Source organism: Neofelis nebulosa, chromosome 8 (assembly GCF_028018385.1).
Source record: "Neofelis nebulosa isolate mNeoNeb1 chromosome 8, mNeoNeb1.pri, whole genome shotgun sequence".
Classification (NCBI taxonomy): domain Eukaryota; kingdom Metazoa; phylum Chordata; class Mammalia; order Carnivora; family Felidae; genus Neofelis; species Neofelis nebulosa.
In genome coordinates, this window is record NC_080789.1 from 15,769,288 (window position 1) to 15,789,865 (window position 20,578).

General features: G+C 36.9%; 1 protein-coding gene across 9 annotated transcripts in view; it reads right to left on the reverse strand.

Annotated features, from left to right (window-relative positions):
- Window positions 1-20,578, reverse strand: part of RIC8B (RIC8 guanine nucleotide exchange factor B) — a 104,902-nt gene that overhangs the window by 27,371 nt on the left and 56,953 nt on the right. For all 9 annotated transcript variants that reach the window (XR_009265380.1, XR_009265379.1, XR_009265378.1 and 6 more), the window contains 3 exons: window positions 13,155-13,383; window positions 12,059-12,154; window positions 6,682-6,826 (listed from right to left, as the gene is read on the reverse strand). Coding sequence is in view for 5 of the 9 variants with exons in the window: in XM_058741527.1 (XP_058597510.1) it covers window positions 6,682-6,826; window positions 12,059-12,154; window positions 13,155-13,383 (470 nt within the window). In the remaining 4 variants the exon portion in view is untranslated. The remainder of the gene's footprint in view (window positions 1-6,681; window positions 6,827-12,058; window positions 12,155-13,154; window positions 13,384-20,578) is intronic.

Consider the following 20,578-nt stretch of genomic DNA (forward strand, 5'->3'; position numbering starts at 1 on the left):
ATTATTCCTGCACATCATGGATTCTTCACATCTTGAACTAGTCTCTTTCCTATACATACCAAGGCTGTTTCCCATTTCTCTGCAAAGACTTTCTCTGACCATCTTCACATAACCAATCATTCCCTTTTTCAGGCTGCCACAGTACCGGGCACATTCCTCTCTTATAGTATACTGAAATTATTCCTTTACATGAAGAAATCCATAAGATTGTATATTCACTACACTACATTCAGATAGCAGAAATGTTTGCTCTTTTATTATTATCTCTAAGGTACTTTGTTAAAATTGGAGATCCAAAAATGAAGACAAATGATCTCTGACCTAAAGAAACTCAATGGCTAGAATGCAAGTTCAACAAATTAAGAGTTAGAATATAGCAGATGTCAAAAGTACTAAAAATGAGTGTAAGTAAAAATGGTACAAGGAAGACAATGATTAACTCTGCCTCCATGATCAGACAAGTCTTCACAGAGATGATACTTAAGCTGATCTTCAAGGATAAATAAAGCTTGCCATGCAAATGAAGACATTGCATGTAAAAGGAACAGCATTTGCCAAGTCATGGAGATAATGCCAAGAAATGGTACAGTATGATCAGGCGAGAACAAAAAATATAGCATGAGTAAGCAAAAAGTATAAAGTAGTAGTAAATTTATAATTAGTAGTAAATTTAGAACTTAGAAGCACAAAAGGCAGGCCATGGAGGCATCTAAGAAAATTTGGATTTTACCAGGTGACAGGGAGTCACTGAAAGTTTTACAAGGTGGTAGTGATGAGATTATATTTGTATTTTAGAAGAATCTTTTTGCTAACTACATGGAAGACAGACTGAAGAAAACCTGACCAGAAAGGAGGGATATGACTTATTAATAGTTTATATTAAGAGATACACTGAATTGGGAATCCCCAGCAAATTGGCTGAAGCAGAAGCCAAGTAGAGGATAAGATCACTCAGGGGACAATGTAAAATGAGAACAGGCTCAGGAGAGAACTCTAGGGAACACTGGCAGTTCAATGTGGGCAAAGACAGTTGTTAACTGTGATTGAAAATAAAGGTCAGAGGAAATCTAGGAATGTATGGTAGCACAGAGATAGAGTGGCCAATAGTGTCAATTACAATGATAGATGCAGTAAAATGAAGGCTAAGAAATATCCACTACTTTTGAAAATTAGTTACCTTGTGAGCTTACTAAGAGCACTTTCAGAGGAATCTGGAAGGTAGGGAAAGGCAGTGGAAAGCCTAATTTGCAGCAAGTTGAAGCCTGAGTGGTAGTTAGGATACTAAGAGGAAAAACAGATTAGTCATTCAAGAGGCTAAGATATAAAGGACCGTGATGTCGAGATGTGTACAGGTTGAGGAAAACACATACAGTTAAAAACAACAACAACAACAACAACAACAACAACAACAACAGCAACAAGACAGGAAGAGAAAAGATCAGAAAAGGGAGACTTCAGCTACCAGCTAAACAGACACCTACCTATTCCTCAGAGACTCAAACGAGACGAAAGTTTCCAGTTGTGAGGCTATGTGCTGAGGGTGTTTAAGCCTTATTTATCTTTGTAATTCAGCTCCTACCACAGTGCCTAGCACACACTGGTAATTAATGAATGTGTTAACAGGGGGAGGATTGTATTACAAATTGTTTTCTTTAATTAAAACACATAAGGCCTCTCTTTAGGCCCCCTGGACAAAGTACACAATTGCCAGAGCTGGTAACGTAAGTTTAGATTTGGCTCAACAAGTTGGTGGGCACGAGCACAAGTTAACCTGTGGGCTACTGTCAGTTGGGGATATAGTTTAGCCTGGCACAGATGGGTATTGATGACCCTTGGATGACTCTTTCTGTGCCAAGGCTGCCATGAAATTTTGCCCTTTGTATCTTGTCCCATTTCAATCTTCCTTCTTAATTTAGTTTCTGTGTTCCTAACCCAATTTGCTGCCTGCTGTTTCCACTTAGTGGTCTGACTTTTAAGACTTCATCATGATACCTTCACTTCAAACTTAGCTGAATGTCCTTCAGAGGAAAGTTCAACATTGATGAATTATCTGAAATTTATCTCATTTTAGTATAGTTTGCATCCAAACCCAATCCAAACTCCAAAATCTGATGACTTACAAGTTGGATGTGGACTACAAACTTTTTCTTTTGGCTAGATAGTTTAAAAAAATTTTTTTTAAACATTTATAGTAATTATTTTTGAGATAGAGACAGAGCATGAGTGGGGGAAGGGCAGAGAGAGAGGGAGACACAGAATCCAAAGCAGGGTCCAGGCTCCGAGCTGTCAGCATAGAGCCCGATGTGGGGCTCAAACTCATGAACTGTGAGATCATGACCTGAGCTGAAGTCAGACGCTTAACCGACTGAGCCACCCAGGAGCCCCTAGATGGTTTTAAATTATAATTAGTTGATAGCATTTAAAAACTGGGAGATTTTATGTAAAAATCCAGAATCCTGGCTTCTCCTGAAAAATCTAGAAGACTGGGTAACATTGCCATATGTTCCTTCATGATAACAACCAGTTGGAGCTAAGTAGCAGCAATATCTTCTCTCCAATCTCACACAATCTTCTTGTTCCCCTACTCCCAACCCACCATCTTCCCACCAATGAGTTAAGTGTCAGTTTTCATTCACCTTCTTATGTCCAGTCCATTTTTATTACCAGCCTGGCACTTGAAGGCATGTGAGTTTGTAACCCTTGATAAGAAAGTAAGTGATATGAGAACAGAAACCTTGTTTATCTTTATACTTCTGCATTCCCTGGCTATAGCTCAAAAATTATGAGTAAATGGTTAAATGGGTAAAGTTGTATTCCAAAAGAATGTATCTACTAAACTTAAAATCAGATTGGAAGGAAAAGCAGATGAGCATACATAGAATTGCTAAAGGTCAAGTGAAACTGATATACTTTTGCTAATATGGGTTGGCTTTGGGCTCAAAGTTAGGACTATAAAACCTCAAATGTAGGGTTCAAGAGGGAACAAAGCTAATACTTTCAAATGAAAAACACTGAACAAATTCATATATAAATGCATATGCCATATTTGCTATGACACTAACTCTTAGTAAGGTGATTATATTTAGATATGTAATATAATTTATGAAGATCTGTAATTACAGAAGAAATAAGCTTTAGTTTTCCTCTTTAAAATTAAAAAAAAATTTTTTAAGGTTTATTCATTTTTCAGAGAGAGAGAGAGAGAGAGAGAGAGCGAGCATGAGATGGGGAGCGGCAGAGAGAGAGGGAGACACAAAATCTGAAATAGGCTCCAGGCTCCAAGCTGTCAGCACAGAGCCTGACGTGGGGCCTGAACTCATGGACGGCGAGATCATGACCTGAGCTGAAGTCAGAGGCCTAACTGACTGAGCCACCCAGGCACCCTAAATTTTTTTAAAAAATACAAGAAATGCATGCTCACTGTAGAAAAATTACAAAATACACAGAACTAAAAAAAGTCACCAGCCATCCTACTACTCAAAGGTAACAATGGATAAGATGTTAGTACGTATTTTGATAAACCTCTTTTGATGGATAGATACATAGGTATGATTTAGATTTATGTATACATACATAATTATACTTTACAAAAACAGCTCATTTCTTATCTTGGAAAAATTGATTCAATTCAGCTTACATGTGCAAGGCACTATACGAGTCACTTAATCCTAAAATGCTGTATCAATCTTTTCTCAAAGTCATGAAAGAACTGAATTATTTAAAAGAGCATTTGTGATAACAGCTGAAGATGATTACTCTAAGTAAAGAAATGTGGCAGAATGGCAAGAGAGGACTCAAATTTGGGCTTTAGCCCTTAGCAACTGTACAACCTTGAGTAAATTACTGAAACACTCTCAAGTTCCAGGTTAATTCATTTATGATACTGGAATAATAATATTTAAATTATAGGGTCCTTATGAGAATTAAATGAGATTATGGCCTAGGATGTTTGGAACATGATACCCCAATATATAATAGCTGTTTATTATTATTGTTACATTGATAAAATTATGTTGCTAATATGCCATCTTAAAAGGAACTGAAGTGGCTGAATCAGTTAGAAATAAAGTTTAAGAATTCAGTGGGTACAACTCAGTAGCAAAATCTCTAAATAATTTTATTTAAAAAATGGGCAAAGGGGCCCTGGGTGGCTCAGTCAGTTAAGCATCTGATTCTTGGTTTTGGCTCAGGTCATGATCTCATGGTCTGTGGGATCAAGCCCTGTATTGGGCTCTGTGCCAACAGCATGGAGCCTGCTTGGCATTCTCTCTCTCCCTTGCTCTGTCCTTCTCCCACTTGCACCCTGTCTCTATCTCTTTCATAATAAAAATAAACTTAAAAAATAAATCCTGCTTAAACAAAAATGGGCAAAAAACCTGAAAAATGTCATATGAATGGCCAACAGGTCTTTTTGTGAAAAGATGCTCAACTTAACTAATCATTAGGAAGATGCAAATTAAAACCACGAGAGATCACCGCACACCTATTAGGATGACTTTTATCAAAAGGATAAGAGATGAAAAAAAAAAAAAGAGATGATAAATGTTGGCAAGGATGTGGCAAAAAGGGAACCCTTGCACACCATTGGTGGGAATATAAATTGGTGCAGCTACTAAGGAAAACAGTATGGAGTTTACTCAAAAAATTAAAAACAGCAGTTTTTATGATCCAGCAGTCTGACTCTTCGGTATATATCAGAAGCAAACAAAATTACTATCCCCAAGAGCTGTCTACACTCCCATGTTCACTGCAGCATTATTCACAATAGCCAAGATACAAAAACAAGCCAAATGTCCAATGACAGATGAATGGATAAGGGAGAGGTGGTATACACACATACACACACACACACACATGTAAATATGTAAATATATATATTTCCGCCATGACAAAGAATAAAATCCTGCTATTTGTGACAACAAGGATGAACCTAGAGAACATTATGCTAAGTGAATAAGCCAGAGAAAGACAAATACCGTATGATTTCACTTACATGTAGAATCTTAAAAAAAGAAAAAAAAATAAAACTCCTAGAAGGAGTAGAATGGTGGTTAGGGACAGGGGAAATGAAATTAACTATAGTTAATAGTATTGTGTTGTACACTTGAAATTTGCTAAAAGAATAAGTCTTAAACATTCTCACCACACACACACAAAGGAACCATGCAGGCAGCAGACATACATAAGTAATTAATTGTGTTAATCACATCACAATACACACACACACACACACACACACACACACACACACACCCCAAATCATGGTGTATAATATACTTCAAATATATACAATTTCACTTGTTAATTATACCTCAATATAGCTGGGAAAAAAACAAAAGAGAATTGAACTTAATATTTTGGGAGAAGTGAGTGAAGTTTTCTACCTCCAAATTATGTTTCACAAAACTGAGGTACTTTAAAAAACTGGAATATAAAATCTGCTTAGATAGAATTTTTATACTACTACATTTTTAAATTTTAATTAAAAAAAATTTTTTTTGAAATTCTTATTTTAAGTAGGCTCCACACCCAATGTGGGGCCTGAACTCATGATCCTAAGATCAAGAGTCTCATGCTATACCTACTGAGCCAGCCAGGTGCCCCAATATACATATAAAACTAGGAGCTGAAGAAAGAAATAGGTAAAAATATCTGGATAACTTAAAGTTCCTTGTTTGAAGAACTTGATTTTGCAGGGCAAATAACCCATATAATTTTAGGAAATATTTAAAATTGTTAGATGTATCTTAGAAGACAATCACTTTATATATGCTTATAAAATGGTGTTTATTACATTGTAGTATAGTTCCTTTCAAGTTTCTCTCTACTGGGGCACCTGGCTGGCTCAGTCCGTTGAGTGACTCTTGATTTCGGCTCAGGTCATGATCCCTGTGTCGTGGGATCAAGCCCTGCGTTGGGCTACGTGCTAAGCTTGGAGCCTGCTTGGGATTCTCTCCATTCCTCTCCCCCTTCCTCCTGCTCGCTCACTTAAAAAATAAAAAAATTAAAATTAAAAAAATTAAAATTTCTCTCTACCTCTATCTTATCCTTATCTCAAGGGTAAGGGGTATATCTTAGGCATTTTTGTACTTTCCATCTTCCATTTTATATTTCCATAGTATATGTAGCTCACATTGAATAATTATTTATTAAATAACCTAGGGAAGAAACCAAGACTCCAACAGTTTTAATTCCAAGAGGAATTACAAAAGGGAACTAACCCAGGGCTTTGCCTGGTTATCCAAACAGTAGCACCCTGGCTCAGTTGGTAGAGCATGCGACTCTTGGTCTCTCAGGGTTGTGAGTTCAAGCCCCATGTTGGGTGAGGATATTACTTAAAAAAATAAAATCTAAAAAAAAAACCCCAAAATAGTAGCACCTGAATTACTTAAGCAGATTTTCCATAATGGCTCCAGGTCCTCACTCATCAAGATTAAGAAGTCTGGGTTAAGAATACAGAAGGCAAAGTTTAATGTGAGTGTGTTTGTACATCTTAATGACTTCAGAAGCATACAGAAAATTTTTTAAATTATTAATTTTTAATATCTCCTCAGGCCCTCTAATAGAACAGACAGGAGTAAGCTCTGAAAGAGTGGAATGAGACGGCCACTACTAACAGAAAGATTTCTTAAGTTCCCTCGGAAAAATAAAAATGTAGAGAGCAAAGAGAGTTTAACCTACCTCTCTCTTTGCAAAGGACAAAAAGGAATTCAGCAGCAATCTGCTTGACTCCAAGGTCAACATGTGTCATGAGGCGCACCAGCTTATTTCTCACAGTTGAGCCAACTTCAGGACGATTTGTCACATCCCTCAATGGTGGTAAAACCTAATGGCAGAAATGCAAAACCATCATCAGTTGTGGGTACTAGAGTAAGCGAGGACGGTACCATGCAACTGGTCAGTCTTAGAATGTCTATGAGCTCAGTTTTCTATGAGTGGAAAAAGATTTTTAAAAATAAATAGGTTTGCTTTCAAATAAAACTAAACAACAACAACAACAAAAATCCCACCTCAAATGATTTCAAGTTTGTAATTAAATTTCATTTGAAGAGAAACATCTCTTCATTGTACCACCATGATATACTCAAATTCATTGCTGGGTTTTTATTTATTTTAGCATCTGGAATGCCTTTGCCTGCTTCCATCAAAATCCATTTTAAAGCGAGGGTCAATCTATCTTCTCTATCGTCCATGGGGCCTTTCTTAATACTCTCATTCCTATTGATTTTTCCCTTTTTGTAATTCCTGCAGCATTTTCGTATTTACTAAAAAAATCTGTACTTATGTTTTCTTGTTGTTTTATAATAAAAATGGCTACTAATTATTGAATATTTTAAAGATGCTAGTTCCTATAAGAGAGGATATACATATATATTCTCTATACTTGATCTCTACAGTAACCTCGCAAAGGAGGCAGTAACATCACCATCACCCTATTTTATCAATTGACCTGCAGATGGCCTGCTTGGTTTGTTTGCTTGCTCACTCACTTCACCCATCCATCCACCCAGCCCCCTCCCTCTTCAGGTTCTCCTATCTCACTGGCTGCTTCATCTCAGCCTCTTCTGCCAATTCTCTTTTCTCCTCTTGTTTTCTAAGTGTTGGAAAATTCAAGGGTTGTGTTCTTGGGTGACATTCTTCACTTAATCTATTGGTGATCTCAACCAGTTTTTATGGCTTTATATAGTCTCTACATAGTGATAACTCCTTGAATTATATTTCCATCTTAATTTCTTTACTGACTTCCAGACTTTTAAAGCTTTCTCAAATTTAGCATGTCCTAAACAGAAGTCTTGATGCTCCCACCAAAGCTGTTCCTTCTTAGTTTTCCATCTCATTAAATGGTAAATCTATTCTTCCAACTGTTTAGTACAAACACCTTAGAAACAGCCTCTTCTCATCCAATCCACCAGCAAATTATATTGTTTCTACCTCTGAAATATATCCATAATTCAACCAATTCTCACTACTCCCTCTAGTATTACCAAATCCAAGTTACTGATATGTCTCGCCTGAACTGGTTATTACCACAACCTCCTAGTGGTCTCTGCTTCAAACCTTGCCCTTCTATGATTTATTCTCTACAAAGCAGCTAGGGATCCTTTGAAAGTCAGATCATGTCATTCCTGGTCTCAGTCCTCCAGCTTCCAGGGCTTCTCATCTTACTCCTAGCGAAAACAATGTCCTTACAACTCCCTTAGGTTTCACATAATCCAGCTTCCTGCTATTTTTCTAACTCCAATTTGACTACACTTCTGACCTATGCTGCTACAGCTGCACAGGCCTCCATGGAACTTCTTAAAACACACCATGGTCTTTGCATTTGCTGCTCCCTCTGCCCAGAAACACTTTCTCTAGAAAATTGTGTGGCTCATTCCCTTCACTTTAGGTCTATGTTAAAATGTTGCTTACAGGAAGGCATTTCCTGACCACCCTATATGACTAACCTTGAGCATTCTTTTCTGTGCACCCCCACCCCCGCCCCCACTTTAATCTTCCTCACAGCACTCATCACCACCTGATACAGTGTATATTTTTCTTTACTGTTGGCTTTCTTCCACAAGAGTCAGTGCCATGGGGGCAGGGACTTCTTTCTGTTTTGTTTACTGCTCTCAGCGCATGGCATATTACAATGTTCCGTAAGTATTTGCTGACTGAAGGAAGAATGAATGAATTCAAAGATCTTCTTTTTAAAGATTTTATTTTTAAATAATCTCTACACCCAACATGGGGCTCGAATTTACAAAAGAGTTGCATGTTCTACTGACTGAGCCAGACACTCCTCAAATATCTTTTTAAAAGTGCCTTCCATAAGCTAGGCACTAAGGTAGTAAATGACAATAAAAACAAAGTCAAATAATAATTTACTGTGCTGGACCCTTCATGTGTATATTATTTTATTTAATCCATTCAACTGACTTTCTTCTTTTCTCTCCTTCTACACTGAATTCCTATCCTGAATCAGGAGGTATTGGAGACACTGGAGATACAGCTGTGAACACAAACAGAAACTAAATCCCAGAAAACTGAATAATCTACCAAAGTGTTTACAGAACCCATATTCAGTATTTCTGATAGGGTAGAGCACCATGATTTCTGTGCTCTATAGGCACAAAGTCACTGCACAATAAATCCTTATTTGATTCAGCTAACCATATTGAGTTCTATATGGTCTCTATACACTGAATGTAGAGAAGAATGAGACATCTAACAAGTGATTTCATGTAGTATGTGCCTACTGTTCCAGAGTAAAGAATCTATTAACAAAGGTTATCACCCCAAAATTTTGTTACCAATGTTTTGGGTTTCTTAAAACAAAATTTTTTAAACATAAGTTTATTGCTTTCATTGTTACATACCACTCCCAAACTGCATTTGTATAGACTCATTCTATTTCCTCCCAAATACTACCCTCCAACAAATTTTTTATTTTGACAAATCTTGTCCATCTCTTCTCTCAAATCCACAGATTCCTCATCTCTTCTGTAAACCTCTCCACAGACTAACCCAACCTGGGTTGGTACTTTCTACCATCTGTTCTCTTTCTACCTGCCTCAATACTTAAGACCAATTTCCTTTGGGTAGGCTTGTGTTGGGTTCAATCAGGTAATAATGAAATAGGGCATAATAATTAATTAGCCATCATTCCATTTACACTATTACCAAAACTAACCACCTGTTACTTTATGTTCTGCCTTTCTTAATCATCATAGTGGAGAGTGCATCTTTCTCAGGAAGAAAGTGGATTTTTGTGTGTGTCTTTTATCTTTAGTTATCTTTACTTGTCATGTCTCATCTCTTTATACTGTAGTACCTCTTTAAGGACAAAAAGAGGGTCTCATAATCTTTGTTTCTACATAATATGTGGCTCAAGAGCTTCACATAGAGAAGTTGTTTAACAAACAGGTTTTTTTTGGCTCTTCTGGCCAGAGATCTAAACTCTAAATAGTTCAGTTGAACCTGGATCTCCTATGTGAAAAAGCTAAAATATAGAAAACTTAAAATATTTTTCATTTATTATTCACCAACTCCTCCTAGTCACAGTAGAATGTCTTAAAATAATCAACTTGGAAAATGACTTCAATTCATTAATCAACTAGTTTACTTGGCTAAAATGATTATTCATGCTTTCAGGGTACTACTCTCTTCTTCCAATAGACTGTAAATTCCTCAAAGATAGTCTCTACTTTCTAATTTCTCCTTAGCAGCAGTATCTATTAATGTACTTCACGTATGGTAAGGTGCTTACTAAATCTTGATCATAAACATAAAGGGGGGGAAATGAAGCTGGTTCATTTAATAAGGGAAATTCTGTATGGCAAAAAATGAGCAGTGGAGTGAATGGTTGTACCATGCACCGAAATGTGGAAAGAAGGAAAGAAACAGGGTGAAGGGATGGGAATCAAGAGCTTAGTCGGGTATGTGTTAAAACTTAAGATAGCTACTATACATCTAAGGGGAGGAGATGAGTAGGCAGCCTGTTATATCAATCTGGAGCGGAGGGGACAAGTCAGGGCCAGAGACATAAATTTGGGAGTCATCAGCGTACAGATGATTTTCAAAACCATGACTGCTGAATGAGATCACCAAGGGAGTGGAAATGGAGACCAAGGCAATATTGCCTCGGGGCACTCAAACATTGCAAAAAGGTTCCCTATTGTGTCCTAGAAACCAAGTGAAGAAAGTATTTCAAGAAGGAGAGAATACCCCATCACATCAAAATGCACTGGGGAATTAAAGAAAAAAGGTTTGAGAACTATTAGATTTGGCATTACTGGGTTGAAGATTTTTGATGAGTGCCTCTGCAGTGGGGTGGAAAGCCTAATTACAGCGGGTGCAGGAGAGAATTAAAGAGTAAAAAGAATAGAGAAGGTGAGTACAGAAAAGTGTTTTGAGGAAAACTGCATTAAGAACAGAGTAATGGGGAGGCAGCTTGAGAAGTGGAATTAAGAGAAGGTTTTTTTATTTTTAAGATGAAAGATGTGTTTGGGTGAAGATAGAAATGACCCAGTACATTAAAAAAAAAAAAAAGGATTAACATAAGAGAGGAAATAAATGCAAAAGCAAAGTTCTTGAGAAGGTGAGAAGGAAAGGGATCTAGGACACAAGCGAAGAGGCTGGCCACAGAAGAAAGCAGGGACAATTCACTCATGATAGAAGGGGAGACAAAGGTTATATGACACAAGCAGATGAACAGAAAACACAGTGGTAGAAAGAATCCTTATCATCAACTCTACTATCATCCTACTCCAAACATTCACCATCAGCTCTCTTTCCAGCTGGCCTCCTTGCATCTACTCACATTCCCCTAGTCTATCCTACATATAGTAGCCAGAGTATTTCAAAATATAAACAAGTACCCTTCATTCAACTCCCCTTCTCAAAATGGTCCAATGCTTGCCCATCTCACTTAAAAGAGAACCAAAAGTCCTATACAACCTCAGGCTATGTGGTTCTTGCTTACCTTTTTTTACTTCATCTACCACTCTCCTTGTCAACTTGGTCTAACCTCCTTGCTCTGCCATAAGCACACCAAGGCATCCTCTCACCTGAGGAACTCTGAACATGTTCTCTCTATAGTCCTCTTCCAGATGTTCTCCGAGATCCTTTTCTTATTTATCCAAGTTTCCGCTCAAATGTTATTTTCTCAGAGAGGCCCTGCTGATTCTCCTAAATCTCCCCTTCCCCTGCTGTCTTTCTTTAGAACACATCACAACTTGCCATTATAACATATTCATTTACTTTTTGTTCTCCGACTATAAGGTAAACTCCACAAGGCAAAGACTTCATCTGTTTTTCGGTGGTTAGAACAATGCTTAGAACACAGCACAAAGTAGATCTCCACTATTAGTTGAATAAATGAATCAATGACTCAGAAAAATACACACGATCAATTTTTTCCCGGCTTAGGAAGATTTCAAAGATTAAAACTAACTTTTCTGAGTTTCTGATTTTATGAAAGTAAACCATTATGAAAGAATGCAACTCATTAATTCTATTTTTAGAAACTGCATATAAGAAGATTAACCATGAGATGTAATATGCATTAAGCAGTTACCTGATCTTTGAGAAATTTTCTGATGTTTCGATGGGCTCGGGAACATTCTGTTAATAAGCTGAGAACCGGAGTTAGACCTTCTCTATAGCTGCTTCCCTATAAAGAAAACCAGACATACTACATTAGTTTCTAACAGTGTTACTTTCCTCTATATAACTGAGTATATTAATACTCCTTTTTTGGTGGGGGAGACATTTTATGTTACCAAAGCTTTACAAACTATTTAAGAAATTATTTTCCTAACCATGTTTTCATTCTACCAGTTATCTTCATTTTTATTAATGCCCATTTTTATGCTCCCTGGATTTTCCTACATTTTGTGGGGTCCTCACTGGCTCAACCAATGGGCTTAAATAAGGCAAAGGTTTTGAAAACCTACCCATACTACCCTGCTGCCTTTTAATATAGCTGCCAGACAAAGCAAATGACAGACAAGAGAAAATAAGCAGCTCACAACTAATGAAAACTTGATTTTTTTTTTTAATTTTTTTTTTTTTCAACGTTTTTTATTTATTTTTGGGACAGAGAGAGACAGAGCATGAACGGGGGAGGGGCAGAGAGAGAGAGGGAGACACAGAATTGGAAACAGGCTCCAGGCTCCGGGCCATCAGCCCAGAGCCTGATGCGGGGCTCGAACTCAAGGACCGCGAGATCGTGACCTGGCTGAAGTCGGACGCTCAACCGACTGCGCCACCCAGGCGCCCCAAAAAACTTGATTTTTTTTAAAGATAGCTTTTAGGTATTATGGAAAGTATTTCCATACTTTCCATAATGGTTTTGTGGGCAGATAATTTTTACTTCTAGGTCTTAAAAATACCTACATGGAAAAGTCATTAATTTTTCCTTCACTTGCAGGCACTAGTCACAGTTTTGGTGTTGCATTAACAAACTTTTTGTCTTTAAACAAATAAATTGACTTGTTTTAGCAATTAATCGTATATTGTAATAAAATGATTTCCAGAGCATAATTATGCAGTATGTCAGCTATAAAAAAAAAAGATTAAATTTAAAAATCATGTCCTGTGATGTCTGTATATATGGCACATTTACATTCTTTAGAAACATCTTCCCAAGGCCTCCATTTTATCAGCCTTACCTTGTCTATTCTCTTCTCCATAAAATTGAGTAAAACATGAATGGCTTCCATATTCATACCATTGTATACCATGGTATTGTTTTTCAAAACAGTTTCTTTCTCAGCTGTTTTATCATTGGGCAGTTCATCTAGAGTCGTTGCCTCTTGGGCTGTTTCTTCATGGGTTAATGGACAAATGAGAACATCCAAACAAGAGACCGGAACATTGCTTAAAAGGTTGACTGCATTGCTGAAAAGCAATTTAAAAATACAATATTTTAATTTCATTGAATAGTCCTTTAAGATGCAAACATAATAAGAAGTTCAGAAATGACTTTTAGGAGTCAATTAAAATTTTTCTATTTCAAAACAAGCCTTTAATATTACTTGGCATTTACTAAGAGACAGAAAATAAAGAGAACAGTTTTAAATACACATATGAGAAATTAGAAAGAACAGATGTTAAATGGACACACACAATCACATGATGTCCTGTCACTTTCTGAAATGCTAAAATAGGAATTAGTGAGCTTTAACACCATCTCTTTAATTTTATTATGACACAATGCTAGCTTTTTTTTTCCTTGGGGTTTTAAATCCTTTTGTGGAGCCACTGGTGTTTTATTATTCCTTAGATTACAACATAAAGCATTTGAGAAGCTGTATATAAGCAGCTTATCACAGAGGCAACAACATTAAAAAACCAAATATTATGGCATTAAGTTTTGTTCTTTCTAGATGTAAAAAATACAATTTTTGGATCATCTAATTTTTAAAATAGTTTTAGAGGTTTTCATTATTTATTTATTTTTTATTTGTAATTTTTTTCAGTTTATTTATTTTATTTTTTTTTAATTTACATCCAACTTAGTTAGCATATATATCATCTAATTTTTTTAAAAGACATTATCAGAAAATAGGTAACGGTGTTTTTTTTCTCCTTTTCTCATCACCAGATCTCTTTAAAAGAGGTCCACATAGCCGTTTCAAATCTCTAATCCCCTAGGCCTTTTCACTAAGGAACACATGCACCTGGGATGCATACCAGTAGGGGGAACCCAAACCTTGTGTTTTTGATGTTCCCTAAAAATCTTGTTCTGTTGCTGAGCGTGTAAGAGATTAAAGTGACACTAATAATTTAAAAAATTAGACATGTTCTCAATTAACAGATTTTTCTTCAAGGATTATTTCATATTCTTTCATCTAAAAGGAGAGGCGGTGTTCTCTGCTAACTGGATATTATAAGCCTGTGCCTTAGAACTTCCTGATAAACAACAATGGAAAGACAGGCATTACATTTCCTAGTGACAGAGAAGCAGATCTAAAAATAACCACATCCTGACTAAAAATAAACTCTTGCAAATGCAATTGAAAAGTCTAACCACTTGGAAACCAAACTCAGGGCTGATTCTATCTGATGCTGCCTTAATTTAGACCACAGTAGTTCATTTTAATTCAGATTATAGTGACACCCTCAAAAATAAACAAAGTAAACACCAACAAAACAGAAATGAAATATAAAATTTTTTCTTTCCTTACTCTGAAGTGTGGCTCTCATTTCCCCAAGAATGAGTATTTCCTTCCTTTTTTTTTTTATATTACGGAAAAAATATTTAAAAAATCAAAGTTTAAAAGTTAGACAATGCAGAACAATGAGTAGTGATGTAAACGGTATCAAAAAAATCTGAACCAAGAACAAAAATAACAAGTCCTACCAATGAATGGTTCTTGGTAAAATACAAGTTACTTGGAAGCCCCCACTAAAAATCTGTCACTGCTTCTGTGATTACTACTGCTACTGTTAAATAAAGGCCCTCATTTTGATTATTTGTAAATGATCACAATTGGTTGAAATACAATGCTTTCCCACAAACTTTCATTTAAAAATTTTTGCAAACATCTGTAGTTCCTTATCTTGAGTTAAAAATGTTTCCCTTCTGACTTAAGCATTTGGAAACTGTTATTAAATATCATAGATTCACTGGGGATGAAAGTAAACAAAAGAACTCTACCATAGAATTCCTTTCTTAAAACCATGTAAGTATTGTGAAATGTTAGGATTTTTTTTCGACACATAGGGCAACAGGCACAGGAGTCCATTGATAGGATGATTTTCTAAATCTACCATAGAGAACACACTGAAAAGTTTAAGACAGTGCATTTCATTACAAAGGAATGTTTTCCTTTAAATTCATTTAAAATAAGTAGTTTCCAGGAATCCAGTAAATTTAAGAAACCAAATGCTGAGTTTGATTCAACAAATATTTGGAGCTTTTAGGCTTTTCAAGAAAAGTTCTCATTTTCTCATTTCTTATTAAACAACTGGGTTTCCAAACAACTACAAAATTAATTTTCTGGCTCACTGTGTTTGAGCTATTCTTTTTAAGTAAGGAAGGCTAGCTTTTTGAGCTCTGTCACTTCTCTGACAGTTTTATTTGTGGTAGAAGAGTGTATGAAATTCTCCAGCTACCAGGAAGTCAGTGACTATGCACAGATCTGCACAATGGTGTTTGCATTCCTACTCCAGGGGGTAGAAATACTGTGTATATTACTCTCCCCTTTTCAGCTTCCTAGAGATCATTAATCACTGGGACATGACATCCTCCCACTCATGCTCCCAGCCCCCTCCTGATATGCAGATTCAAAAGCAAAGCCTATTTAGAGCTCCTTAATGCCCTGATTAAAGCCTTGTTAGCTGTGAGAGTGGGAAGGCAATCTAAAATCCAGTCCTGTATCAATCACTGGACTAAAATGACAACAAGAAGCATGATAACGGTACATGCAGACCTACAACCATTAACAAATCTTTCCTGGTTCAAACGTATCTTCTTTATACTTGGGGCTCGCATATCTTTTCTTCATGGCTACAGAATTTACTTAAATGAAACTTAAGATCTCCAAAAGACTTTCAGATGTAAATTCCTACCTTTACTCTAGTTCAATTCAGTAATTATTAATTACTTGTGTCAGGCATTGTTTTATGAAGAAAAAGACAAATCCATGTCTTAATGGAGCTTATTTTCCAGCATGGAGAAAACTGTCAGTAAAAAGTAAACAAAACAAATAACATGAACGAATAGAAGGCACATAGAAGCTCATAAGTGGCCTGGGTGGGGGTGGGGGACCAGGAGGGTAAGATAGACAAATGTAGGTTATAATTTTGAATAGAGTGGTTAGGGTAGTCCTCACTAAAATGGTGTCATTTAAGCAAAGACTTAAAGGAAGTGAGGAAGTGAGCCATGTAACTATGTGGGGAAAGAGCATTTCAGAAAGAAAAGCAAGAGCAAAGGCCCAAGTCATGCAGCAGCATGACTGAAGAACTGTAAGAAGGATGGTTTCGCTGAACTACTGTATAAAGGAAAAGGAGTAGGACAGGAGATCAGATAGGTATAGGAGGCCAGATAGGTCTTGCAGGCTATTATAACTTAATTTTATTCTGGAGTGAAAAAGGAACCACTATAGGGTTTTGCATGGTGATATACTCTAATTTACCTTAAAAGGGTCACTCTGACTATTGCATTGAGAACAGATGGTAGGACATCAAAGGTGAGAAGAATCAGGATGTTACTATAATAATTTAGATGACTGAACATGATGATAACAATGAAGTGGCTACATCTGGATACATTTTAAAGGGCATTTCTTGTGAATTGTGAACGGTAAGAATTCAAGGTTCTAGCCTTAGCAAGTGGAAAGCTAGAGTTGCCATAAACTGAAATGGGAAGTGCTGCAGGAGAAGCAGCTTTTTAGGGGAACATTAAGAGTTTAATTTTGGATATGTTAAGTTTGGTTTATCTATTAGACTTCCAAGTGGAGATGTTGATAGGAAGTTAGCTATAAGAGTCTGGAGTCCATGGAGGGAGATCTGGATTAGAGATAGAAAGTGAGGAGTTTTAGCATGTGGATGTTTAAAGATAAAAGATGGGATCAGATCAGTGAGGGAATGAGTGTGGACTGAAAGACTTTGAGGGCTGAACCTGGGCCACTCTGTTGTCTGAGGCTGAGTTGAGGAAATTACAATTAGTGAGGTAGGAGGAAAACCAAGATAGTTTGGTGTCCTGGAAGAAAGTATATAAGCAAGAATGGAGCAACCGCCCTGTCAAATGATGTGGACAAACAAGCAAGATGACAAATGACAAACGTCCACTGGATTAGCACCACAGAAGTCACTAAGAGCCATTCCAGTTGAGCAGTGGAACTAAAGCATGAGTTGACCAAATTCAAGAAAGAACAGTAGAGGAACCAGAGAGTCCACGACTGGAGGAGTTTTGCTGTAAAGAGCAAGAGAAGACTGGAGTAGCAGCGGGTGAGAAGTATCAAGAAAACATTGGATAAGATATGGATGGAAAGACCCCCCTGTATGCTGCTCTCTGCAAAGCATATCTTTTTAACACACAGCAACCTAGTCATTGTTCTCTAAATGTGCCATAGAGACATACTCATTTCTGTATTTGACCATGTTTTCTCTTGCCTAGAATGTTCTCATTCTTTAAGACTAGCTCAAACTTCCCTTCATTCTCAACAAATATTTACTATGCCTACTATGCTAGGTGCTAAGTATACAGTATAAAGCAAAGGATAATGCCTCTAAAGGAGGGGCCTTAATAGGCAATGAAACCAGAAAAGTACATGTATGTGTGCATGGAGTGGGGTAGGAGTGTCATAAAGGGGATTGCCATGAGATGCATGTTATGGCCAGATGGGTTACTGGTGACCTTAAACCGGAGTTATTCTGGCAAAGAGGAAGGTGCAGAAGCCAGGGAAACAGATTTCCCTGATAAGGCTACAGATCATTAATAAATGCAAAATAATAGAAGTTTGCTCTGAAACATAAAGACAGAGGGGAACCCTGAGGGGATTCTAAACAGAGATTTGCTTTTCAAGAAACAACTCTTGCATGCAGTAGACAGGACGGACCAATCTGCTGGGTTAGTAAAACTGTTCCACAAGACTGAGCAGCCTGAGTTTAGAAGTGGAGAAGGTGGGTGGTCTGACAGATCTGGGGTTGGGTGCTTCAAGACTGGCAGGACATGAAAATGAAGGTGTACAGACAGGTTGAAATGATGAACCAATGCTTCAGAATAGAGAGAGAAGAAAGTAAGCCTCTGGGGGCTTATAGGTAGAAGAAAAAGGAATAAGCAGGAGACCAGAGGTCTGGATGAGGATGGAGAATAGGTACAGTATAAGTAAGAAAGACTTTCTTCATCATGCTAGACCACAGTGAGCTTGTCTTTAAACTCTATTAGCAGTTATTATTTGGATAATTAATTCACTGGAATACTACTCAAAATCTTGTGATTGCTCTTCTATTATGGTCTTGAATTGTTATTTAACTTTTCCTAATATTTATGTCTTGTCACCTCATTTAGACTCTATGTTCCTCCAGAGTATGCACTATGGAGACCTTCAAGCACCTAGCATGGTGCTCAGTGATAGTTCAGAAAATATCTGTTCACCTACATAAGTGTTATTCACAGTAAGAAGTTAAAGAGCTAGGTGGTTTAATAACAAAAAATAAAATAAAATAAGACCCCCTTTCCCTGATCTCTCCAAAGTAAACTCTCTTGTTTTCTGCATTCCTACATAAGCTTGCTCGTGTCTGATGCAGCACTCATCAAAATAACTGCACTTATTTACTTACATGTCTGTTTTACCCCTAGTTGGTTAAGCCCTGGAGAACACAGATTGTACTGTATTCATCTTTGTTGTCCAGGAGTTCAACATAGTGCCTATCATATAGTAAGAGCTCAGTTAAAAAATATAAGCCAAAATGAAATCCAATTTTCAAACTTCTAAAAACAATCTTTATTGAAGTATAATTGAAACACAATGTTACATTAGTTTCAGGTATACAACAGTGAGTCAACAATTCTGTTACTCAGTGCTCACCAGGATAAGTGTAGTTAGCACCTGTCACTAAACAACATTATTACAATATTATTGACTATATTCCCTATGTTGTACTTTTCATCACTGTGACTTATTTATTTTATAACCGGAAGTCTGTAGCTCTTAATCTCCTTCACCTATTTTACCCATTCCCCCATCTTCTCTCCCCTCAGTTTTCAAACATTTATTGAAAGTCAGCCACGGGTAAGGCATTATGCCTAGCTAATGCTGTGGTGGTAATCATTTTGTAATATAAGTGTATCAAAGCAACACCACTGTGCACCTTCAACAATGTTATATGTCAATTATAGCTCAATAAAGCTGGAAAAAAAAGGCATATGCTTAGCATTGTAATAAGATATCATTAGGTACTTCAATATGTGAGATAAAATAAATTGGTCTAAACAAAGAAACAACAACATGGGGCACCTGGGTGGCTCAGTCAGTTAAGCGTCCAACTTGATTTCAACTCAGGTCATCATCTCATTGTTCATGAGATCAAGTCCCACGTTGGGCTCTGTGCTGACAGTGTGCAGCCTGCTTGAGATTCTCTCTCTCCCTCTCTCCGCCCCTCCCTCACTCATGCTCATTCTCTCTCATAATAAATAAATAAACTTTAAAATAAACAAAGAAACAAAAAAAGCAGGGAGGTAATCACTACTTTTAAAAGACACACCATGGAATACTACATGGCAATGAGAAAGAATGGAATATGGCCTTTTGTAGCAACGTGGATGGAACTGGAGACTGTTATGCTAAGTGAAATAAGTCATACAGAGAAAGACAGATACCATATGTTTTCACTCTTATGTGGATCCTGAGAAACTTAACAGAAGTTCATGGGGGAGGGGAAGAAAAAAAAAAAAAAAGATTAGAGAGGGAGGGAGCCAAAGCATAAGAGACTCTTAAAAACTGATAACAAACTAAGGGTTGATGGGGGGTGGGAGGGAGGGGTGGTGGGTGATGGGTATTGAGGAGGGCACCTTTTGGGATGAGCACTGGGTGTTGTATGGAAACCAGTTTGACAATAAATTTCATATTTATAAAAAAAACCAAAACAAATAACAGATCAAAGTTTAATTGCTTGTTTGAAATGTACAGGTAGAACTGATAGTATATTTCACACCAATAAAATAACAATAAATTGAAAAAAATGAAAATAAAAAACACGCCAGCTCTTTGGGTTAAAAAAAAAAAAGAGAGAGAGAGAAAGCATTTTGTAGATGCCAGCGTGCTAACTGAAAGAAATTAGATGGAGAGGTTAAAAGAAATTAAATCAGATCTGGTCCTTCCCTCCCCTCTCCTCAACTATCCAGCATTTAGGCCAGCCCCATCTTCCCCCTTCTAAAATAAAATGAAACCACAACCACATCCACATGCAACTGTTTTTGGCTGTTTAAGTATAAGCTTGCTGATTATGGACAAGAGGGCTGAAAATACGTTCAGGAAGATAGCAGAGAAGAACAGAATTAGGATGTGTTCTTTAAAGTAGCAAAAAAGATGGCTCAAACCAACAATTTACTTGTTACTTTAAGTATAGACAAGAGGAAATGAAA